At 52.5% G+C, this 25,242-nt stretch overlaps 1 protein-coding gene across 3 annotated transcripts; it reads right to left on the reverse strand.

Annotated features, from left to right (window-relative positions):
• Positions 1 to 990: 990 nt before the first annotated feature.
• On the reverse strand, positions 991 to 23,839 carry ZNF282 (zinc finger protein 282). 3 transcript variants are annotated; one of them, XM_041002094.1, is made up of 9 exons: positions 23,596 to 23,836; positions 21,152 to 21,571; positions 12,141 to 12,267; positions 11,506 to 11,625; positions 8,786 to 8,905; positions 7,211 to 7,324; positions 6,294 to 6,407; positions 2,066 to 2,250; positions 991 to 1,796 (listed from the first exon to the last, which is right to left on the reverse strand). In XM_041002094.1, exons 1-9 carry the CDS (start codon positions 23,758 to 23,760, stop codon positions 1,188 to 1,190), a joined length of 1,974 nt encoding a protein of 657 aa, XP_040858028.1. In that variant the 5' UTR covers positions 23,761 to 23,836; the 3' UTR covers positions 991 to 1,187. The 3 variants fall into 3 exon arrangements, with proteins under 3 accessions (XP_040858028.1, XP_040858027.1, XP_040858029.1); XM_041002093.1 differs by having other exon boundaries at positions 1,297 to 2,179; positions 2,216 to 2,250; XM_041002095.1 differs by having other exon boundaries at positions 1,297 to 2,250; positions 23,596 to 23,839.
• Positions 23,840 to 25,242: the final 1,403 nt, after the last annotated feature.

The raw sequence follows: 25,242 nt of genomic DNA on the forward strand, positions 1-25,242 counted from the left end.
AAGCTGTTTTTGACACAAACAAGGGTCCTGGGGCATGCCACCCCACCCTGGTGCCTGGCCATGCAAGACGCTGAAATGGGGTCCGTGGCCCCTGTGGCGTGGCGTCCAGGGCCACGGAGCGGTGCACCAACGTAAAAGGGAGTCCTTTGGGCGCTTCCCTGGGCGCCTGCAGGGTCTGCGTCCATGTCCGTGATCACGGTCAGTTAAGGGATAGCACCAATTGGGAGGCCCAGAGCAGGAGGGCTACTGAGGCTCAGGCTCTAGCACCCACTTGCCAGGCCCTCCTGGAAGAGGCTCACTTCCTGGACAGCCTCTCTGGAGGCCAAAGCCTCTCCCTGATTCCCTCTGCCCTGGGGAAACTGGGAGCAGCCACCCATGAGGTCTGACCCAGGGCGCCAGCAGCCTCTTGGAGGGCTCGGCCACCAGTGTGCAGTGAGAAGATGCTGCTGCACCAGATTGAGGGACGGGAGGTGGACAGGACTGGCTGAGGCTGCAGGGGTGCCACCCTGGAGCTGCCTGCCAAGGGCTTTCCAGGAGCACGACCCCAGGGCATTTGGTAGCCAGTGTGTTCCCTAGTGCTGGTAACCCTGTGTGTAGTCCCCGCCCCTCCTCACTGTGGCTTCTGATTCGGAGGAGGGGTCGGGAAAGGGGGAGCACAGAGACCCACCCGGAGGAGCAGTCCCTTGGACACAGAGGTAGGCAGTGCTTGCGGTGGGGACACTGCGCAGGCCAGCAGCCCTGGAGCGGCTCCCGCCTGGCCACCGCCACTGTGTGATTGTGGGGAAATCGTCTCACTTATGTCTCACTTTCCTCGGTTATGAGATCAGGAAAATCCTACCCCACCTATCTCGGGGGGATAGGCTAAGGGCAAAAATAGATAACGGATAGAAAACACTTTTTAAAAAGTATAAAGCGCTACTCCAACGCGAGGCAGTGTTGTCACCATTAAGCTGGTACCCTTAGCACATCCCTTCGCTCACAGCTCCTTCGCTCAGGGTGCCTCCTAGGCCTAAGGGCTTACTTCCTCAGGCTCTGGGCCATTTCCCTGCCCACAACGGGCAGCCCCAGCGGCCACGGAGCATACTGGGTGGCACGAGGAGGGTGCACGAGGACCACCGCCCCTGTATTCTTCTGGCACCTTCCCCGGGCAGCTTGGTCCACCCTCTGAGATGAGCTGGGCTGTCCACTCAGGCTGGACAGATCGGGGGGTGACCCCATCCAATCCTTTGGGGACCCTGTCTGGAGTGTAATTTCTGTGTCCAATTTCGGGCAGGTGGAGGGTAGAGGGCAGGAAGGTGCACCAGGAGCCACGGGGCAGGTTGGTGGGTCCCCAGGATACCCAAGGGCCGGTCATGCCCTGGCTCCAGTCCGCCCCTCTCCCCCCAGCCCAGCCCTAGTCTCGCTCGGGAGGCGCCTGCTGAGGCCGAGGGGCCCCGAGGCCTGGGCCGCCGCTGTGCACACGCAGGTGGTCCTTGAGCGACTCTTTGTAGCGGAAGCTCTTGCCGCACTCGCCGCAAGTGTAGGGCCGCTCGCCAGTGTGGATGCGCTGGTGCTTCAGCAGGTTCTGCTTGCGGATGAAGCTCTTGCCGCACAGCGCGCACTGGAAGGGCCGCTCGCCCGTGTGCAGCCGCTGGTGGTTCTGCAGGTGCTCCTTGCGGCTGTAGGTCTTCTCGCACTCGGAGCACTTGTAGGGCCGCTCGCCGCGGTGCGTCATTTGGTGGCGGATGAGGCCCGAATGGCAGTTGAAGCTCTTCTCGCATTCCGCGCACTCGTAGGGCCGCTCCTTGGTATGGCTGCGGTGGTGGATGATGAGGCTCTTCCGCACACCAAAGCTCTTGCCGCACTCCGGGCACGAGTAGGGCTTGCTGCGTGCACCATGCAGCAGGAGGCTTCGTCGCAGCCCGCCAGGGCAACAGCTGCCACAGCCACCACCCGCACCTGTGCCTGCGCCGCTGCTGCCGCCGCCGCCACCAACACCACCAGTGCCACCACCGCCACCGCCACCCACGCCACTCTCCCCACCAGGCTGTGCCTCGTTGGCACCTCGCTCTCCAGGGAGCCCAGGGAAGTCTTCGTCCAACAGTCCGCGGTTCGGAGGGCCCCCGGGGTTCTCGGCCACAGGGAGTGGGGGCAGGCTCTGCTGATGGGGCTGCGGCTGGGTCTGTGGCTGGGCCTGGGCCTGGGCCTGGGGCTGCGGCTGTGGCTGCTGCGGGGCCTGGGGCGGGTTCTTCACCAGCAGTAGGCTGTCAGCTGGAGGGAAGATGCAGAGACAAGGTGACCGTGTGGGCAGTGTGCTCACACCTGGGACCCCACACATTCCTGGGTTGGGCGCCAAGGTCGCTTGCTGGTTGGGCCCCCAATTCTAACTAAGGAGACTGAACAAGACGATCTCGGACTTGCCAGAGTCTGGCAGGGGAGCACTAAAAGCAGGGGACAGCACAAGAGGGACAGGTCACTCTTCCGGAATGCTGAAGCCAAGGGGCGGGGGCTCCGGTTATCAGGAAGTTACCCTGGAAGTCATGGTTTCCCAGACATAAACAGGTTGAATTGTAGCCTGGCGGACAGTGTTAGTTTACCGTGGGGAAAAATCTCTCATCTGATAGAAAATGTGTCCCCAGGCCTGAAGCAGTAGGCCGTGGCAGGGCGTTGGCCATGCGGTCCCGAGGGCATCTCTACATGCTGCTGTTGCCCCCCCGGAAACGCTGCTGCTGCCTTCAACACTCTGCCGTTCCCCCACCAGCCGGCCGACCCTGCGTGGGAGTGCGCCGGGGCCAAGGCCCAGGCTCAGCTGCTGTGTGCTTCCGCCTTCACCTCTTGACAACCTTCCCTGACCTCATGTTCCCTCCTCCTGCCCCCTCAGCTCAGGGCCGGCTGTCCCGGGAAGCCGCTCCTCCGGCTTCCCTTGCGTCTGCTCAACCCTTCATCCTCCCCCCTGACCAAGGTCTGTTCTTAATCAACAGCTTCAACGGACTGGGCGCCCCTTCCTTTCCCTTTCCCCATCAAAACCAACCAGGTGGAGAACCAGCTTGACAGAACACAGGCCAACACGATCCTCTCATGTCAGGGGTCAGCTCTAGAGCCTCTGTCGGGTTGGCTGAAGCCCCTGGGGCAGCTACCCTGTGGGTCTCCCTCTGTGCAGGGTTGCTGCTCTCACTCCTGGCTTGTTGCTATTCCCATGAGGACTGGGCACCAAGAGACCACAGGCGCATCCACATCCTGGCATACTTCCCAGGAAGCCCATCCCGAGGAGGTCCTCCTCTGGCAACTCTTCCAACGCCTCGTGAGCATCTGTCCACTTCCCTGCCAGGCGGCCAGGTGGCCAGGCCGCCAGTCTCCTGCTCCAGCCTCTGTCCTTGCTGCCTGATGCAGCTTGGCTCCCCCAGCACTGGTTGGTGAGTGCCCTCACCCCTTCTGCTTCTCTCTGCTGGGCTGCACCTGCCCTAAGGACTCCCTGGCCTGCAGCTGCATGGCGGCAACTGGACACGGACGCAGAGAATGGCACAGTCTCAGAAGGACCTCTACACACAACCGAGTGCCCTGGTCCCCTTCTCGAATTTTCCACTCTTGAATTCTAACAGGCACAAAGCCAATATCTGTTAGCTAAATAGAGACTAAATCACACTCCGCAGGTGTTGCCATCCAGGTAGGGTGACCTGGCGCCAGGCTCCTGACCCCACCACTCACTCTGGAAGCAAGGGGTAACCACTGGACTGCAAAGCCTTATCTATGCTTCTTGCTTCCACAGACCGTCATGTGAGCTGGGTTTTTCCTCACTTTACACTACCCATCTGAGGGCGGCAGGAATTCAGACATTAATATCTACATCCAGGAATCTCTTACTAAAATGCAGTGTCCACTTGGTCTGCCTATCCCAGGGGTGAGGGAGGAGGCTGGCAAGCGCGGGTATCATATATTTCTGAATGTTATCCTCTATGTCACTGCCCTCTTGCCTCCAACCACTCTCTTGAAAGTTCTTCTAAATGATCCCATGTCTTACCAAAAGTCTGTCCATTTGTCCCCAGCAACCAGAACACTAGGTTAGTTTTAAATCAGAGAAGTATATGAGATACTGATCTCCAATTCTATCAGTAAATGGGAGGTGGGCTCACCCTGGGAGGAAGACAGAGGCCCCGGTTAGAAGCTGCCATGGCTGGGCAAGTGGAAAAGATACTTCCATCTAATCCTGTCTCCCCAATTCCAGGCAACTCACGCTACTAGTTCCTACATCCACACTGCAGTAGCAGAATGGTTTGGTTCTGTGCAAAGGCTAGCAAATCCCCCAGAGGCCTTCCCAGATCTACTTCCACGATGACACAGGTCCCAGCAAGAGGTTTCTTCAGGCCTGGGCACTCCCAATTGGCTGGGAAAACTTACCAGGTAGGGCCTCACATGGTAGCCTAGTGGCTAAAGTCCTTGCATGGCATACACCGGGATCCCATATGGGCACCATTTCTAATCCTGGCTGCTCCACTTCCCATCTACCTCCCTGCTTGTGGCCTGGGAAAGCAGTCAAAGTAGCCCAAAGCCTTGGGATCCTGCACCTGCATGGGAGACCTGGAGGAAGTTTCTGCCTCCTGGCTTGGGAAAGGTGCAGTTCCAGCCATTGTGACCACGTGGGGAGTGAACCAGCAGACAGAAGATCTTTCTCTGTTTATCTCCTCTTCTCTGTATATCTGCCTTTCCAATACAAATAAATAAATCTTTAAAGAATTACCAGGTAACACTGAGAGACAAGGACTGGGGGAGAATTTCCTGGCACAGTGGCCTCTGCCTTCAAGCCTGTAGCTAAAACTGGAGGCGTGGGGGCTGCAGTCGTTACCTTCAGGGCCCAGTCTCCTGCCAGGCCTACAGGTTCCCAAGAGGACTCTTTGCCAGCATATATAAAGCAAGCACATATGTTGGTCTTCTCCTGTCCCGGTCTGGCAGAGCTGACCTGGGAGAGTGTGACCTTTTCGGCTGCTTTGGGAACAGCCCTGCAGACTTAGGCACAAGCATGTCTTTGGCTCTGAGGCGGATATTACATTTCTCCAAGACATCAGAAGCATGGGCATGGAAGGGTTAGCCCTGTAGTAAATACTCTGATTGAGCAGAGACACCAGGCCAAATGTCTGGAAGGCCAGGTGATGGGACAGGGTCTGATGCTGAGAGTGTTAAATAATCCACAAACCTATGCCTAGGTCATTATGTGGCTCTTGAAAACACCCAAGACACTCAGGTTTGGTAAGACACTCAGTTTCATTTGGGGGGAGAAAAAAAATCCCTCTCCCTCAGACAGTCTTTGCGCATTTCTCCATTACGCCAGGGTTTCAGCTCGGGGCCCGGGCCCTGTGGCTGCTGTTCTGCAAGCTGTGAGCTGCCTGCCACTTTCAGCTGTGCCTTGGACAACCTGGATCAGCACCTTTACAGAGTCTGCTGGTAACAGGCTGAACCATGCTCCCCGTGTTGCCTAACGTGGCCCGATTTGAAGCTAGAGTCACTGCAGAGGCAGTCAGTTAAGATGAGGCCTCTGACCAAGACATCTGGTATTGTTACAAGAAGGGAGCCAGCCACATTCGGGACCATGGGACGACATCAAATGGCTGCTGGAAGTGGCCCTCTCCCTTACCCCCGGTTACAGGAAGACAAAATGAATAAATAAATAAATAATGGTCTCATTCACTTTCCACTATTCCTTGAACCTCCTCTCCCTAATCAGTGGTCCATATGAGTATATATCTTTTTCAACTATGTAAATATCATCAAAAAATAAATATATTAAAAAAAAAAACAAGAAGGGAAACAGACATACTGGCAAACAGACCACCATATAAAAATGAGAACCAGAGAGACGCATCTAAAGCCAAGGAAATGCCATGGATGGCAAGTCAGGGGAGGGCAGGGAGGGGACACACAGGTCACAGAGCAGGGAGCCTACCACCTCCTTGACTTACAACTTTTCACTAGCAGAAGCCCAAAGCAACACATTATAGTTGTGTAAGCCACCCAACCCAGTCTGTGAGGCGAGCTTCTGACAACCCTAGGGATAACTTCTAAAGCAGAGGGACAGTGCTTTGCAGCAGAGCATCAAAGGGTGCCCCTGGGAGAGCACCAATGCAGAAAGAGAGCTGCCTGAGGGCTTCAAAAGATGCCCTAGGAGAGCCCCATGAAGCAGAGGGCTGCCTGAGGGCACTGCTACAGAGAGCTGCACTGCGGAGAAGACACCTGCCTGAAGCCAGCCACCAGCCCCGGTGTCGGGACTCCATTATCCGACTCGGGAGGAGACTCCCAAGGGTTCTGGCAGGTGTGTTACTCACTGGGGCCAGAGTCCAATCCAAGCTCGCCTTCCACGGAGTCGCGGGGGCCCCAAGGGTACGGCTGCTCTTCCTGCTTGATCCAGGATAAAATGTCATGTGCTGAGATGAGAGACTCTGGCGTGATGGAAAGAAGTCAGTATGAGACCTTGTTCAAAGATTTGAAGACCACGGCATGCAAAGGTTCCACACGCTTCAGTGCTGGCTTTGGTCCCTCTGTTGCATTTACGGGTGTCCTCCCACCCTTAGCAGGCCCTTCCTAATGAGCAGCTTGGTGTGTCCCATGTAGGCCAGAGACGAGAAGGTTCTACCCCACGTCTGGACTGTAGCAGCAGTTAGATTGAAGCAGGCCTTCTGACTCTATCAGCTGAGCCCACGTGCGACCCAGGACAGCTTAGCGCTGCTGACCCAAAAGTTCAGCCATGGCAGCAGCCATCACGGAGAACTCCTGACAGTGCACTCCCATGATGCCTCTGTGTAAAAGTCACAAGCTACAGGCTTAGACTCACACCACTTCTCATCTTCTCTTCCTGGCAGGGAACGTTGGCACCCCAGCTGCCAGGGAGAAGGATGCTGGATTCGCCCAGCTTTGCAAACCCCACAGCCCTACGTGGCCCCAGCAAGTGGAACTCCTACCCTCCCCAATCTTACATGTTTCCCTGAAAGCCTGGAACCTTGCCTAAGAACTTATTGAGAGACAAAGAACTAGTTTTCACTCAAGAGAAACCCCAGAAAACATAGCTTCCTTTCTGACCCAAAAGACACAGCTTTTAGAAGCTTTTCCATTGTTTTGACTGTTATAAAAAGCAGCACAGAGATAATTTTAATATCAATGAAAAGAGACAGTAAGATAGCAATCTAATAGTTCCACTTTGGAAACTGCAGGTAGCCCTCTGCGCTCCTTCCATTGTCTTGCTCACCTGAATTGGGGTCTGTAGGGATGTCTCTCTCGGCCAAATCTTGCTGATCCCATACGCACTGGTGCTCCTCTTGCTTAATCCGGGATAAGAGTTCCTGGGCAGATATCGGGGAGTCTACTCGTGGGAACCAAAGCAGGAAAGATGTGAGATGGAGTGAAACTGCCCACAAGTTTGCATTTTTGATTGACATAATTATCTTTCTCCTAAAAATCAGGCATAGGTCTAATAAATCTCATTAGCCAAAGGTGAAGTTGGTTTGTCTCCAATTAGCAGATCATTTGCTGCCGATACGTGGATGCTCCTGGGGACACCATGGTGACATGAGAGTGGCTTTAAGACAGTTTCCGTGCCTCTAGGGACCTCCATCTCCCACAGCGAGCTTCTCCTTCTCTTGCTGAGACCAACATGGGATACAAGATTCCTTAGGAGCGGGGCTTTCTGGGGAAACAAGCCCTGCCAGGAAGCCTTTTATCTTGGTTATTTAAACAAGAATTTGGTAACATGCAAAAAAGATCCAGTATTTTCCTTTTTCTACAGTGAACTTAATTTACTCTTACTGCCTTACTTCTTAAAGACCTCTCTGCCAAGACTGTATTGCTGGGCTGTTTGCAAGGAACACGCCCGAGGATAGACAAGTGAAAGTGCCTCTATCCAGACACTTACCTTTGGATTTGAGGCTTTGACTATGAGGGGTGAGGCATGAGGTGTACAGGGCTCTAACCTATGAATGGAAGCTGTGGTATGCTAATGTACTTTGGGCTGGTTAATTTTATGTGTCAACTTGGTTGTCCAGCACCCTGATATGTGGTCAAATATTATGCTAGGTGATTCTATGAAGGCTATGCTTTAAAACTGAGATGAACACTTAAACCAACAACAGACTTTGAATAACACGGACCACTCTCCAGGATGCAGAAGGCCTCCCCACGGGAAGAGGGGGCTCTGCCAGCACACGGTGTTAGATCTCAGATCTGCTGCCTGCAAGCCTGCAGGACTGCAAGAGCCAGTTCTTTCAACTTCCCGGCACATGCCTGTGTACACGCACACTTGCAAGGCTCTGTTTCTCTGGAGAGCTTGTCCAGGGACTCCCCCAGAGCTCTCCCCTACAATTGCACAGCTGGGAATACCATTCAAGAGGAGCTCCCCACAGGCCTGCAGGCACCAGGGCGTCTGGCACAGAGACAGCAGCTCGTATGCCCTTATTCCCAACAGCAACAGCGACAGCCCTGGCCGGCCAGGTAGCGGATGCCTTCTATCCACATTCCCCCACCTGTACAGTCCTGTGAAGCATTTTCCCAGGAAGCACTTAGTGCTGCCATGATGCTGGCTTTAACGGGGGAGGGAGCGGGAGTTAAAACAAGATCAATAAAGAGAGGAAAGAGAACAAGCTCAGCCCAGCCATATTGGCAGATTGTCAATGCCATGTGTCATGTTCGCACCCTGGAGACACCCTGTCTCAGCTTAGTCCTGGACTAGCTCTCATCTCTAGCTCAGTTTCTAGCCTGGCACACACATCAGCTACCCCTGGGGCCTGGCAGGCCCTGCTTCTCCCCCCTGGGTGGGACACTCACTCACCGGTGATGGATTCCGTGGGGATGGCTCTCTCCTCCAGGCCCCGCTGGCCCCGGACACACATGGCTTCCTCTCGCTTCACCTGGGAGGACACATCCTGTGCAGGCACCAGGGGCTCTGCTCCTAGGGACAGAGAGTGACATCACGTGATGTCTTCTTCCTGCAGGGTGCTCACCTGTATCCAGAGGCAGCCTGGCTGACAGCACTTGCCAGGGGAGAGGACTGGCTGGCATCTTGGGCTCATGTTGAAGCCTTGGGGGACCCTGAGGAGCAGAAAGACCCAAGGACAGAGAAGTGGCCGACACTCAAGAAAAAGGGGAAAACAAACAGCAAAATGAGGTGTGGTGAGGCTGGAGGGAGATACTGAGGACAAAACTCCAAAACTCCATGCTGTGAAAATGGAGGGGGGCCACTCCAGGAGGAGCTCCGAGGGTAACCTCTAGGTAAGGGGCAACTTGTCCTGCTTTTTCATTCCACTCAGAAGTCAGCCTGGCTGTGGCTAGACACACACACAACACACACTGTTAGTAAGAAGTTAAGCTGAGCCAAAAGCTACAAGACCCCTCTTGAGAGGAGTCACACATCACATCCGTACACCTGAAAGATACTGACACATCTTCACATGGAACCATTTTCCTCTGCTGCTGTTACAGGGTGGGGTGTGTTAGTTCCTGGCAGGAGACCACTCAGGCAACAGAGAAGAGATTAGATGAGGACTTTGAAGACGGGCTCCCGCCTTCCACACTGCCACCACACAGCCACACTGTGAATCAGTCATCTAACCTCTCTGGGTTTTGGACTTTCCATTTAATCTGTAAAATGGCCATACTAATCCTGTTGTGTCGCTCATGCAGTGATGGATGGATGAATTCAGTCAATTGTTGAGGTTATAGTGTTTTAGATGTCAAAAGCTAACACATAATACCAGCTACTCTTACCTCAGTAGCAGATTGCAAAGATGTAGGAGTGCTAGATGACAAAGGGGAACAAGCCATTGGAGATTCAGGACAGCCCAATGCATAGAAACGACATCCCTGGCTGCCAAGGATGGCGTAAGGGGAGCTAAGGGGCACAGAGCTTCTTGCAATGCAAGTGTTCTGGAAACAGGAAATGAAGCTGGTTGCATGCCTCTGTGAGCCACTGAACTGTATGTTTTAAAAGAGCAAACTAGATCCCAACGAAAACATAAGACTGGGAAGGGCAGGGTAAGAACGTTTTCTTGTAAATTCCCCTGTAAGGGAAGTTTCCATGAAAATGTTTTCCACGTGAGGTAGGGACTTTCAAAAGGGAAAGTTACAGATTCTCTAGCAAGGGAAAATTTAAGTACTCTCCCAGAGCAAAGAAAGGACATGGCAGCCTAACCACAAACTATGTCTGCAGATGCAACCTCACAAGCTACCTTACAGCGGAACTCAAAGAGGTACCCACATGGGGTGCCGACACTGCAGACTGAGGACTAGCCTGATAAACCATCCAAACAGCTCCTATATCTGTCATTCAAATAAGTAAATAAATCTGCTTTGTTTAATAGAAAGAGGGTGACAGGTCTTTTTTTTCCCCCCTCTCCTAAAGAGATTATTCATTTGGAAATCAGAGTTAGTGTTACAGCAAGAGCGAGAGAGAGAGAGAGGGAGAAAGGAAGGCACAGATATATCTTTCATCTATTGGTTCACTCCCCAAATGGTTGCAAAAGTCAGGTCTGGGCTAGGCTGCAGCCAGGAGCCAGAAGCTTCACCTGGGCCTGCCATGTAGGTGCAGGGCCTAAGTACTTGAGCCATCCTCCCCTGCTTTCTCAGGTGCATTAGCAGGGAGCTGGATCAGAAGTGGAGCAGCCAGAACTTGACCCAGCGGCTGCATGGGATGGCAGCATAGCAGGCTCCAGAATTACCCACTATGTCATATGGTGGCCTTATAAATCTAAAAATAGGAAAATGTTCTCTATTTCTAAGCACAGGAGGAGAGAGGGCCCAAACAGGTGGAAGGTCATACAATTAAGTAGAAAACAGTTAGAGCGCCAGTCTTCATTTGGTCTAACACTATCAGTGAGGGCTGAGGCCCCAAGCTGACTTTGAGACAGAGCTGGGACTAGAACCCCTATACCTTCTATCTCGGGGAAAGTGTGAGAACATTACACTTGGTCACTCTGAGTGAGGAAAGAGACTGCAGGGCGTGTCTGCATGTATGGTGTGTTTGTGTAAGAATTAGAATTGTGTCTAATCCTCTGCCTATGGTACCACGTATCCGTTGGTGACCCAATGGCTCCACTTCTGATTCAGCTCCCTGCTTATGACCTGGGAAAGCAGCAGAGAATGGCTCAAGTCCTTGGGCCCCTGTACCTGCATGGGAGACCCAAAAGAAGCTCCTGACTCCTTGTCTTTGGATTGGCTCAGTTCTGGCTGTTGCAACCACTTGGGCTGATCTTGGGGTCTTCAAGAGGCTGTCATGAGCCCAAGCCCTTCCTCACTCATCTCTACACCCAACTCATCCATAAGTGGAGAGCCACACAGATTTGATAAACTGAAAGGCAAACAGGCATGGCAGGGTTTCTGGCCCTTTAAGTGACCACCAAACGTGAGTGACGACAGGACTGCTTGGCAGAAGCAGCTCAAGAGATGTTCCTTCCCGAAATAAGCAATGGTGTCTGCCAGCACTCCACGTGGGTGGCCAACACTTGTCACTCGCCCTCCCCCGGGTCTCCTGGTGCCATCCTCAGCTGCCATCACCTGTGTTTGGATCCACTGGGACTTCTCTCTCCTCAGGGTGACGTTGTTCCCACACACAAGGTTCTTCCCGGGGCTCTACCTGGGCCGGGGCATCGGGCTTGGGCACCGAATTCTCAGAATCTGGAAGAGAATTGGGAAGGAAGAGATGGCTGAGTGAAGTTGACCAACAAATCCAGTTCAAGGGTGAGGGAGATCTCTCTGCCATCACAACTCCCCATCTTCCCCTACGAGCAGCAGTTACACAACTAAGAAAGGTAGGTCATCTTGTATCAGGAACTTCATGAGAAAGTCACCTGAACTCCAGACTTCTAGTGCAGAGAAATGGTCCATGGAGCCAATATCACACAGGCTGCAGCTTTGCCCAGATTGTTGGGACGTAGCTGACAGGGAGGCACAGAGGGCTTTCTTCTTGCTGTTGTCCAGAGTAGCAGCTGTGTAGTGACCATGGTCAGGGACCCTGCTCATGGGGCTATCATTTTTATCCCATTGTAAGTTGCTCTACCTTACTAGCATTATAAACAACTAATTTCTTGAGTACCCACTGGGTATATAAATATGAAACAATTCTTGCCCAGGGGTTTTAACACAGGCTAATCCAGACAGTGTTTGCCAAAGGGCAGAGTAGGCATCCTTACCGAGGGACATCAGGGTTTTGTAGTTTTCCTTCACGAGGTTGTTGTAAAGCTCCTTCTGCCATTCATCCAAGTTCTTCCACTCATCCTCAGAGAAATAAACAGCAATATCCACAAAGGTCACAGGAACCTGGGGTAAGCAGAGTGTTAGTCTAGTGCTTCCTGCTTGCCGCTTGCTGCTCCCTGCACCTGCAGGCCAAGGGAGCCATCCTTCCCCCAGAGGCTGGTCTTTGCACTCAGGGATCCTTGATCCCCAACCTCCAAATTCCAGTCCACATCAGATTATTCAATGGGGTCAGTCCTCTCTGTCCCTGAAATCATGCTTCCATAACAGTGATGGTCAATGCCATTTGTTTTTTTTTTAAAAGTCTTTAACCACAACTAGAACTACTGGTGCAGTGAGCTTCCTGTGGGGCATTTCAGGTGACAAACATGTGGTAAGTTCCCAGAGTACCAGCAAGCCGAGTACAGTAAAGCCCCATGGAAAACCTGCATTTCAAGTCAGACCACCTCTGTGCACATGGTGACATTCTTCTCACTAAAACAGGTATAATCTAATCCCAGGTATAAAGCTAATGCTCCAGGATCTTCCGTTTGGAGCAGAAAGCTGCACTGTAGGGGCCAACATCATGTTTCGGTAAATTATGCCTCTACTTGTGATGCCAGCATTTTATATGGGTGCCAGTTTGATCCAGCTTCCTGCTAATGACCTGGTAAAGCACCAGCGAATGGCCCAAAGCCTTGGGCTCCATGTAGGAGATCTGGAAGAGACTCTTGGTCTCTGGCTTCTGATTGGCTCAGCTCTGGCCATTGCAGCCATTTAGGGAGTGAACCAGCAGATGGAAGATCTCTGTCTCCTGTACCTCCGTAACTTTGCCTTTCAAATAAAAATGAATTAATCTTTGAAAAAAAGAAAGCTGTACTGCAGCATGAATCAACACTCCATGCAAGTCACTTGCAGTCAAGGTGCTCTAAGCATGACACAAACCCACATGTCCTCACCGGCAGGACCTAACCAAGGACCAGGTTGCTCACAGCGGTTTCACTTGCATAACTGAACTTCCTTCCCTGACCATGCAGGCTTCCCCTTCACCACCTTCAATGCCTCCTGAGCACTCCTTTCTGAGGGATTTCACTGTCACTCAGAAATCCCACCCCTCGATGATCCCTGACTCCTCATCTATTAGTCTTTGAATACGTGTGTACATGGTCAAAGCTGGCCTGTCCAGCACCTTGGGACCAATTAGAAAAAGACAGCACAGTCGGTGGGCACACAGCTGCTGAGCCCAAGCGTGATGAGTGGGCAGCCCCTGTACAAGAGTCAGCCTCCTGGCCAGTTGCACCTAATCCCTCAGGGCACCCTGCAGAGGTGCAATGTGCACACCTGGATGGGGTCATCCTGTTCTTACCCACAGAAACCAGCTGCCTTTAGAATCAGAACTACAACTCTGAACTCCTTGGGCCTTCTGTCAGACTCTGGCAAATCCCCAACTTGGAAAAATTCACACAGCTTTCATGCTTCATTTTAATTCTCCATTGTTACATGAAATTCCCAGGATCCTATGGACAGCACCCACCATAAGTTCACGCCCCTATTCTCCAGGCTGCTTTGGAAGCATTCCGTTGATCTCTTGTTGAGTAGGCTTGTCATAAACTTTTTCTTTTTTTGGTAAGAGGATAGGGTTTACTTCAAAAATCCAGCAGCCTTAGGGAAAGAAGGTTCTCTCAATCCCAAATGAGCTCTTTACCCTCTTACAATCTTCAGTCTTCTGAACCCTCTCCTCCCTTCCTGTCTTTGCTCTCCGGTAGACTGGCAAGTTCATCCTTGCCTTTCCTCTTGCCACAGATACAAGCCCTTCCTTTCTGTTCCACACGACCTCTTTTCTTTTATGCCTGCAGTATCTCTCTCTTCACTATTTCCTTTGGGTCATCCCAACCTATGTAAAACCTTGACTCAATGGTGCTATTTTCAATGATCCAACTCTCCCTCTTCACGTCTGGTTTTGCTTCTTCACTTTCTGGGCATACTTGTGCCCCTTCGAACGCACATACTCTCCACGTGCTGAGATTGCATCCTGCGGGATTATCTCTAATCTTCTCTTGTCCCCCTTGCCCTTTTAGGACCTTTTGAAAGGAAGCACCTTTCTAGAATTTTCTCCTCCTTGGTTCCCACCTCTATGTCCCCCGTCAACCTGGCTCCTGCCTTCTGCACTGTTCCTCTTCCTTTCCCAAGGTTGAGGCTTCATTCTCCCCCTGCGTCCGTTTCTTCCTTTTCCCTGGACAATTTCATTCTTTTCAGTTCAACCATTCCCCTTTGAAGAAGAAACTTCAACTTGGTTTGCTCCTTTCAAAAGTCAACAGTCTTCTGAACAGCTCCACTTAATCAACTTTAAGTATCTCACACTCAATGTATCCAAAATTAAACTCCTTGTCATTCCCAACATACCAACGCCTCTTCTTCAATTCCCATTTCTGTGGTGGATTAAAAGTAGGGACTCTTCTCGTGGTTAGAAATAGATATCACTTTTTTCAAACTGTACTGTGATGGGATGTAACAGAAGTACTGAGACTGGTCTGAGACTGCACCAAGCTGCATTGAAAGGACTACCCATGCACTGGCCAAGAGTCAACGAACACAAAGGATCACAGAGTTAGCATCCTTTCTTCAACCTGGTACATAAAGAGAAGACATCTAGAATGCCCCAGAGTCTACAGTGAAATAGAACTATTGCTAGCAACACTGATAACCATTCGTATGACACTTGATGATTGTGGTAGCCTTAAAACACACCCACAAATTCTTTGTTCCTTCAAGAAGTAGAGCCTAGATTTTGTCTGTAACAGAAGTGACAGCACACAACTTCTGAAACTAGGTCAGAAAGGACCCGTGGCTTTCATTTAGTCTCTCTGTCATAGAAGAGAGAGCTGGCATGTCTTGAGGATGCTCAAGCACGCCACAGGAGAGGCCCCTCTGCTAGGGCAGTGAGGCCGCCCGCTAACAGGCAGGCAATCGCACATCTTGGAAGCAGACCCTCCAGTCCCAGTCAAGCCCTCAGATGACTCTAGTCCCAGTCAGCGGGATTATAAATTCATAAGACTGAGCCAGAACTGCCCAACTCAGCTTTTCTTGAAAATGTTAGAGGACAAATATTTCACTGCCCGATAGCATGTTAGGCTAATTTGTTACGTAGTAATAGGTAAGTATACAATGATCTACATACTGTTCTACCGGAAACAAAATCAATGAATCCCCACAACTCCATGAGTGAGTGTGCTATGATCTTCATTTTACAGAACAGTGAAACTCAGTGGACTTGCTGGGAATTCACCCACTTATTTATACCTTACTTCTTTCAAAAAAGCAATTGAGGAGGTTCAGAGACAGTGAAAAATATCAGTTTAGAAACATCGACATGTGGCAAAGATTCAGATCTCAGATCCTCTAATTCTGGGTCCCAAAACAGTCCCACCCTTCCACGAGGGCACACGATAACTCAAGACTCCTGATGTCAAGGCTGATACAGCAGCAGAGTGGGTTAACCTAAACCTCACAATGCCAGCATTCTATACTGAGCATCAGTTCAAGTTCCAGCTACTGTGCTTCTGATCCAGCTTCCTGCTAGCATGCCTGGGAAAGCAGCAAGAACGGCCCAGGGTCCCCGACATCCATGTGGAAGACAAGGATAAACTTCCTGGTTCCTAGCCTAACCTAGACCTGGCTGTTGTGGCCATTTGGGTAGTGAGCCAGCAGATGGAAACCTCTTTCTTTCTCTGTCACTCTGCCTTTGCAATAAATTAATAATTTCATTTTATTTAAAGGCCTCATTAAGGGAACAGGACCCATACAGTGCCATGTGAGGAAACAGCGCTGTGTGAAAACACACAGCACAGACAACAGAGAAGGGATGCTGACTGTGCTAGACAGGCAATATAGGCAAAGCCATATTCACAGGGAGTCTATGCACTGCAGTGGCCAGGGAAGGTTTTGAGCAGGAATCAAAACCATTCTTACAACTCAGATCTGTGAAGTTTCACAAAACCATGCTAAACATCTCTGGTAGAGTCACTGGGTTGGCCACCTCAGCAGACAGGGAGACAAGTACAATATCCCTTCCAGAGAGACACCAGCTGTGCAGCTCGGGAGAGTGGGCAATTATCTCTTACGTATCAACTCTACGCCAGGTACTGGTAGAGACACAGGGACACTGCAGCAAGCCAAGGAGAATTCACATTCTGGTCAGGGAAAGTCAAGCAAGAAGACAGAAAAGGAAGACTTAAGATGCCTGTGACATAAATGCTTTGGAGAAAACCCAAACAGGGAACAGGAAATGCAGGGGACTGGAGCAGGGGGAGTACTTGGTTCTCTGACCTAGAGGACTGTGCAAGGATACGGTAAAGTGTTAACCAAACAGCTCCCTCACAAAAGAGAAGGCCACTGTCCGAGGAAAGGGCTTCTTGGTGAGGAGTCAGAGGCAGGAGCCAACGAGAGCGAGTACCACAGAGAGGACACCAGCGAGGGGAATAGTCAATGCCTGGATCAGACGGGAGAACACTGGAGAGGGATGGGCAAAGGAATACGGAGACTGAGTTACATTTTAGAAGCACTGCTCTGGCTGTTCTGTTGAGAATAGATTCTACGAAACGGGGTGGACAGGATGGCAACAAGACCAGTGGAGAGGTCACAGCAAAAATCAGAGGAAAGACAAGGCTCACAAGAGATAATGGTGAAAGCTGGGGTGGTGAAGGGTGCTCAGAATGTAGGTTACTTATTTATTTCACAGGCAGAGAGACACAGAAAGATCTCCTATCCACTGGTTCACTCCCCAGATATCCACAATGGCTAGGGCTGGGAGAGGTCAAAATTCCTAGGCTTCGCCCTAAGTAATGGAAAGGAAGAACTGTCACCAATGGAGGTGGGGGTGGCACGGGGAATAATGTGTTTCAGGCAGAAGAGCTGGAGTTCACTTTGGTCATGTTAACTGTAACACAACTTGCTGATAGCCAAACAGACACGCTCAATTGGCAGGTGGGGGATTCAGGGAGAAAGTGAGGCTAACAGGAAAGTGGGGGGTAGTATGGAGAGAAACAGGACATGTTTGGGAGTTGACAGCAATCAGACTGCACTGAAAACAATGGGTTCAGAGCAGGTAAGTCTGCTCAGGGGTACAGATGTCTGAATCTCCCAGCCACATGGTCATAGCTCCCATTGATGAGCATGTGGTCCACTCCTGGGAAGGGGGCAGGCTGTGCAAGGTAGCTCCAACTGATGGCTAACGTGTGGCTTGGTTTTCAAAGGGGGCAGACAAGGCAGGATCGAACAAACCTTAGCTCACTGGCTAGTAGAAACCAGGCAAGAGCCCAGATCATGCTAGGCTAGGCTGTCAATACTTACCGGTCTGCATGAGCTAGGAATGGGAGCAGACTGAGCAGGGCCAGGTTTCAGCACCTGCCAGTGAGAGTTGGGACTAGGGGCAGGCGGGGTCAGGGCTATAGCATCCAAAAGCAAAGGCCAAGACAGGGGAGGGACTATGCTAAGATGGGTCAGAGCAACCACTGGCACTTGCAAGATCTATGGCTGGGAACATGCTTGGTTGGTGAGCAGAGGACACAACCCTGGGTTGTGGTTCCTATTGGTGAGTGTGAAGGCCAGAGTGGGGGCTGCAGTCTGGTTTGGACATGGCTGCTGTGTCCCTCGCACAAGTGTGGATTGGGTCTGGGGTATGCCAGACTGGGCTTGGCTCCAGTACCCACTGTGCGCATGACAAATAGGGTAGGTATAAGACAGGCTAGGCTAGGTCACTGCCTCTGTTGAACCATGTGTGAGCTATGTCTGGGTGTGGACCAGACTTGGCTGGGTTGTAACACCCAACAGTAAAAACCAGAAGGGGTGAAGGCCAGTCAGGAAAGCCCACCGTTCCTGCTAGGACAAAAGGTAGACTAAGTAAGGCTGGCCCATGGACCCATTGATGGATGCAGGATCTGGCACTGGGAAAGATTTGGATGGAGGAGCTTGGGGAATTCCTGTCGGGACACAGTCCCTGCAGGTGAGTACAAGAACCGTGATAGAGAGCAGCCCAGACCAGGCCAGGGAACGGTACCCACTGGCATACATTTGGGGCCTGCAGGTGAACCAGGCTGGGCCAGTTCATATCACCCGCTGGCAAATCTGAGCACCAGAATAGAGTGTAGGTTGGGCCAGGTTCAGTCACAACACATACCAGTACATATTATGGCTGGGATTGGGTGCCTCCTGGGCTGGGCCAGATTAATCCTCACCAGCCTGAGCTAGAATTGGGGATGGACCGGGCCAATCCAGGCTACAGCGCCCACTGCCAGACTAGGCCGCAGCACCCAACCAGTGCATGCGCTGTGGCTTCCCTTCTGGACCACCACTTCTACTGGAGACCATGAGTTGGGATGCAGACAGACCAGATTGGGAAGGGCTACAACACTTGTTGGCCTTGTGTGGGTTAACCAGGGAAAAGCCAGCCTGGGCTGACTATTCCTACTGGTGCATGCATAAGTCATATGTGGGTGTGGGTTGGATGGGCTCTGCCATAGCATCAGCTGGCAGATGCTGGCATGGGGGACAAATTCTATCAAGCCAAACTGCAGAACCACCTGGAAAGTGCAAGATCCGGGAGTGGGAGTGTCCTATTAGGGAAACAGTGGACACCTCCTTCTTGGGTTGCCGCTCAGACTAGTGAGCATGAGAATCAGCAGTGAAGCAGGCACAACTAGACAGAGAGTGGCACCTGCCAGCCTATTGGTGTGGGATAGATAGTGTGGCTGCTTGTGTTGAACGAGGCTTCAATGCCCAGTGACATGTATGAGAGCTGACTGGGATGTGGGACAGATAGGACCAGTCTGCTGTACATGGTGACAAGCACGGGAACTAGGGCGGGGGCTTACAGGGGTTATTGTGGGTCGCTTCGCATAGGTTGCAGCTCCCATTAGTGTATGTGAAGAAAGAATGTGTAGTGGGCAGGACTGGGCGGGGCTGCAACACCCATTGGTTTGTGGAGAAGATAGGGCTGGAGACAGAACTGACTCAGCAATTACAACCACCAGGATGTGCATAAGCTGATTGGAGTGATGGACTTTGCCGGAACCTGTATTGGCAAGCACACACAAGAATCAGATCTGGGACCATCTATGATGAAGTTTCTTTGGGGATCCCAACCAACTGAACTGCTGGACTCAGAACTCCAACCATGTAAAGAATTGTAGCTTCCACAGTCTGACCATGGAGTGCATGTGTCAGAGCTGGACCTCCTCAGTGGCTTAGACAGAGCAGTGGACAGCATACACAGAAGCACATGGAGGACGTGTGTGTGGGTCATTCCAGGTCAGGCTGCAGTACCACTGTGATGGCGGTAGCCCTTGACCCTAATCACCCTAATCAACTATGTAAAAATCCTAAAAAATGAAAATAATTAATAATAACAATAAAAGAAAACAAGGAGACTAGGACCACGCATTTGGCTTAGTGGGCATATATTGTTTGGGATGCGCACATCCCATACAGCAGGGTCTGAATTCAAGTCCTGGGTTTACTCCCAAGTCCTATTTCCTGCCAATGTGCATCCTGGGTGGCAGCATAGGATGGTTCAAGCAAGCCAGGTCCCTGCCACCCATGGGGGAGACCTCAGCTGTGTTCCGGCTTCCAGCTCGGGCCTGGCCCAGTCCTAGCTGTGATGGCATCTGGGGTGGGAATGAGCAGATGAGAGCTCTGTCCGGTTCTCGCTTTGAACTGCTCCCCTCCACCTCTCAAATAAACAAACCATCAAATTGAATGAAATCACAAGAGAGCAAAAAGCCGAGTCCGAGTACAGAGACTAAACACTTGCAAGCTGCAAAAAGGAGGCAAAACCTGCACAGAAAAGGAAACAACAGCGGATGAGGCAGGAAAACAATCAAGAGAGGTGCTCTTGAAGTCACGTGAAAAGTTCTCTCGAGGAGGGGCCTGGTCACCTGCACTGCACCTGGCTGCCGACGGGGCCAGAGGAGGAAGACTGATAATATTATGGACACCATGAGGGCCTGGGCAAAACCAATAGGGTGGACGAGAGCGAATAAAAGCCTAACCAGAGAGGGTTCCAGGGAAAACGAACCAGTTACGCACTTACTGGGACAGAGAACAGAGGAACATGTTAAACAAGCCCATGAAGGAGGTTTGACAGGATAAGATGGCTCAATTCCTTCCAAGATAAACTGCAAGGAAAAATAAGAGCTAGATAAAGAACTTAATGTTAAAAAAAAAAAAATGGACCCAGAGTTGTGGTATAAGAGGTTTAAGCTACCACCTGTGACAGCAGCATTACAGATGAGTGCCTGTTCCAGACCTGGTTGCTCTACTGACTGAGCTCCCTGCTGATGTCCTGTGAAAGCAGTAAGGGACAGTCCAAGCCCCGGGCTCTGCGCCCCAGTGGGAGACCCAGAAGAAGCTTCTGACTCCTGACTTTGGTCTGGCACACTCGGGGAGTAAACCAGCAGATTGAAGCTCTCTCTCTCTTCCTGCCTCATCTTCTCTCTGTATAATTACAATTTTCAAGCAAATAAAATAAATCTTAAAAAGACTTAACAGGCATACCAATCACAGTGTGTCAGCCTTATTTAAAATGTGATGCAAAGGAAAAAAAAAAGCTGGGAGGAGGAAGGTAGAAACGATTGAAAATAAACAAAATATGTCAAGATAATCGATGATAAATGGTCCCTTGTCAGTTGCATGTGAGAAAAACCAAATGAAGAGCCACAGAAACTTTCAATACAAACCTCAAGGAAGGCCTAGAAATTCCAAGAGTAAAGGCCCCCAGTTCAGGCTGCAGAGCAAGGGGAAGCCAGCCCTATTGGGGTAGAACATTCAAGATCAGGTCATGAAAACAGAAAGACACTGCAATTAGACAGCAGGGAGCCAGAAAAATCTGTCGGAAGGGCTGACAAATCAAATCCAAGGTTTTGTCCGCCAGCATAGTTCCTCCCCTCCAGCCCTGCTTCTGTAGACCACCTCATACCTTGGGGGCTTCCCCCTTGCTGCCTGGGGGCAGCCGCAGTACCCAGAAGTTCCTGTTGCGCAGCAGGTTCTCCAGGTTCTCCAGGCGCCGCTGCAGCAGCCCGTACTCCTGCAGCAGCGTGCCCAGCACGGCCCACTTGCTCTCCATGTGATTGCCAAACTCCACGGCCGTCTTCTCACAGTCGGCCAGCTTCTTCTCGGCTGTCCCCGTGCGTCCCTCAAGGTTCAGTAGTTGGCTGGCTTGGGCGTCCACCTTCCTCTCCACAGCCTGAATGGCGGCCACCACGGTCCAGAGTGAGATCTCTGCTGTGGGCAACTGGGGCTCTCGCATCATGCGGTCAGGGAAGACCGGGGCCCTATCTGGGAAGGGTGGGAACTGAAAGGGCATTGGTCGCCGGGCATCCATGTCCCATTCTTGAGCCTGTGTGTAAGAGGGAGAAAGTGGAAGCAGGTGGCTTAAGAACAGATCCAACCAATCCTACACTACAGATCGGTTTTCTTCTCCCAGAAACCCACACCTCAGACTAAGGGGCTCAGCTAGGGGAGCCATTCACCTGCTCAACCAATTCCGCTCCCATTGCGTGCCTCTGGGATGCAGGATGCTCACTCCTTCACTGTTTGCCCTGTGGCAAGTCAAGGCCATGAACCTTTGGCTAAAAAGTCTCAGGCTGCTTTCTCTGAATCACCCAGCTGCTTTCTTTACACGTTAGACTTGAAGACAGACTTCATGCTTGCCTCATGTGTTTTGTTTTGGGGTAAGAAGTTGCATGTAAGCTATCTGACGCTAATCTTCCCAGCAATCTCTCAGCAGGTTAGGGCAAGACTGATTATCTTTGCTTTGGAGATGATGAAATCCAGGCACGCAGAAGCAGCTGTCATTCCACAGTGCCTCGCTGTGCTACGGTGCTGCAGGTAAGAGAAACACCTGGCAGGCAGGTGCCACGGCCACCATGCTCACCATGGCTTCACACCTCCTGAGGCCATCACCAACGGAGAGACCATAGCTCAAGCTCTCTGATTAGACAAGAAACTTCTCTCCCCACCCTCCACCACACACAACCATTTTTAAAATAAATAATAATACTTTTCTAAAATGAAAACATGTTGACCTGTATTTCTCTCAACAGGTGAAGCGGGGGAGTAAGATTAAGAAAAAAAAAAAAAGATAAGCTCTTGGCCCCTTTCATGCTTTCTAAGGAGAGGGAGACACACCCCGGCCTGGGGCCTTCCAGCTTTATCTCCCAGAAGGTGAGGTTGGGAGCTGTGTCCTGTGTCCAAGACTTCAAGGAAACAGGAGGCACGGCAAGCAAGCTATCCAGGAACAGGTGCCATATCGTGTCAGCACCCCAGGGGCTTGCTGGGCTCACTATCCAACCCCTGGAATGGCAAATGCGGATTTGCTGTTCTTTCCGTTGCTGCTAAAGAAGCCCTCCAGATGAAGAAAGTGGGGCCCTGCTGCCTTGAGGTGAGCTGGGCAGGCCATGAGTGACAGCCCGGCGGGGAGGGCCATCCTGAGAACCACCTGCAGGTCGCGGGAGACAGAAGCAGGATCCAGAACACCAGCCGCCCTGTGCTGGATAAGAACTGGGGGCTATTTTCCCCTCACAGAGGGCCTGACCCACAGCAGACAAGGACAGCGTGAGCTGAGGGAGGCACCGATCGGGCTTAAGCTGAAAGAGGTCCCAAACAACCCAGCAACTCCTGCCTAACTTGTTGGAACCCGGCTGGGTCCAGCCCAGAGGTCAGCTCGGAGACCCATCTGGCAGTCTGTCCGGAGCGCTCACCTCGCTCATGTGCCCACGCTGAAACCCTGGTTCTCAAACCACCCGCACCCTGGCACGGCGGCTGGAGGCCCCACTTCCCCCGGCCCCGGAGCTAGCCGCTCTGGGACGCGGCGTGGGCGTCGGGATTCCTACGTCCAGTCAAGTTTGCCAACCGAACACGACAACGTCATCTCCCTAGGGCCCCTGCAGGGTCACCCCCAGCGCAGGGAGGATGGGGGAGGAAGCAAGGACTGCTCGTTGCACTTGGCAGGGCAGAGTGACACAGTCTCAACATCTCTCTGGCCGCTGCGTAAACATGGACGAGCCGATCGTCCCCGCGGCCGCCCAGGAGGGCTGCGGGTAAACCCTCTGCTTGACGGCGGCGCACAGGGCAGCCGCCGCCGGGCTTTAGAAGGGCAGAAGGATGACGGCTCTGCCGGGTTCCGGGAGGCCCCAAGCGCCAGGCCCGGGCCCAGCAGCACCCCCCCCACGGGCCTGCCGGGTGGCCCTGCCCGGGCCTGGCGCTCGGGGCCTGCATCGGGCCCGCTCCGCCCTGCGCGCCGCAGCCCCGGGGTCGGCGCGGGCCTGACGCGGGCGCCGGCGAGGCTCGGCGAGGCCAGCCCGGCCCGCGCCCCGCCCCCACGGCCGCGGCCATGGCGCCTGCGGGGGCTGCTGCACCCACCTGCATGGGCGGCATTCCCTCGGCCATTTCCCCGCGCAGCGCCGGCTCCTGGTGGCAGACCTCCTCCGGGGGCAGAGCCTGGGCCCAGCTCCAGCTCCCGCTGTCCAGCCCCAAGCCCTGGATGCCCAGCTGCTGAGGCTGCGGCCGTGTTGACACAAACTGCATCCTGGGAGTGCTGCTCCCCGCTCGGGCCGGCCAGGGAGAAGAAGAACGTTTTCCAGGCGCCTTCCCCCTCGCCGGGGCCGGACAGCTCCATCTACAGCCCGTAGGAGCAAACAGTCCCCTTCGGCGGCGCTCCCCGCCCTCCGCCGCCCGTGCGCCAGCCAATGGCCTCGGAGCTGCTGCCTGCCTGAGGGGCCGGTCGGGGCCACTCCTGGCTGGGGTCGCAGCGGCCCCGGAACCGAGCTGCCTGCAGCTCCTGGACCCCCAATGGGCTTTGAAGTCCCCTACCGTGCACGAGCCTGGACGGTTTGCTTTATGTTCATTGTGCAGACAAATTGGGCATCCGGGGAGAAAATGGTGCCTGACCCCTGTTGAAAATTTTGAGAGAGAAACTGCTGACTGCAGACACTTTGCTTCTGGTCTTTCCCCCTCAGCCCTCTGCCCGATCCTCCCTAGGCCAGGCCCAGGGTCTGGATCATAAAACCTCAGTGCTCATACGTCAGGGCAGAACTGCTCTCCTAGGTGGTCAACCTACATCTCAACAATGGCCACTTATAACAAACACACGAAAAACCTTTAAATACAGGCCAGCTTCCCCTTGAAATGGAGGAGGACCAGGGAGAAGTCGGGGTGCTCTGGCAGAAGAGATAGTGTGAGCACGAGATGAATTCATTCTGTACACATTTACTCAAAACAGCGCCAGGGGCTGTTTAGGCAGAATGTACACTTTGTAGCTGCATCCAGCTGAATTTCAATCCCAAGAACCATCACTCAGTAGCTATGACTGCCTCTCTCTTTTTTTAAGATTTCAGTTCTTATTGGAAAGGCAGATCTACAGAGAGAAGGAGAGAAAAGATCTCCCATCTGCGGTCTCACTTTCCCACTGCCATGACGCCTGGGAGCCTGGAACGCCAGTGCAGTCTCCCACACGGATGGCAGAAGCCCAAACCCTGCAGCGTGAGCGGGAAGCTGGAACAGAAGCGGAGATGTGGAAAGCCAAACGCCACTCTGATGAAGGCTGAGGCTTTACAAGGGAGTGCTTAACCGGATGCTCCCCTACTCCTGCTGCCCCCACCATACTTTCCTCTAACACACTGTACTTTTATGCTGTAAAACTAAATGAGGCAACAATATGTGTGCTTTGGGCCTGGCTCTGTAGCCTAGCAGCTAAAATCCTCACCTTGCGCATGCCTGGATCTAACATGGGCTCAGCTTCTAATCCTTGTGTTTCCACTTCCCATCCAGCTCCCAGCTTGTGGCCTGGGAGAGTAGTGGAGGACAGCGCAAAGCTTTGGGACCCTGCACCCGCGTGGGAGACCCGGAAGAGGTTCCTGGCTCCTGGCTTCGGATCAGCGCAGATCCGGCTGTGGCTTGCCACTTGGGGAGTGAATCATCGGATCAAAGATCTTCCTCTCTGTCTCTCCTCCTCTCTGTACATCTGCCTTTCCAATAAAAATTAGAAATAAATAAATAAAAATAAATCTA

Source organism: Ochotona curzoniae, unplaced genomic scaffold (assembly GCF_017591425.1).
Source record: "Ochotona curzoniae isolate NIBS_2020 unplaced genomic scaffold, NIBS_Ocur_1.0 scaffold_2476, whole genome shotgun sequence".
Classification (NCBI taxonomy): domain Eukaryota; kingdom Metazoa; phylum Chordata; class Mammalia; order Lagomorpha; family Ochotonidae; genus Ochotona; species Ochotona curzoniae.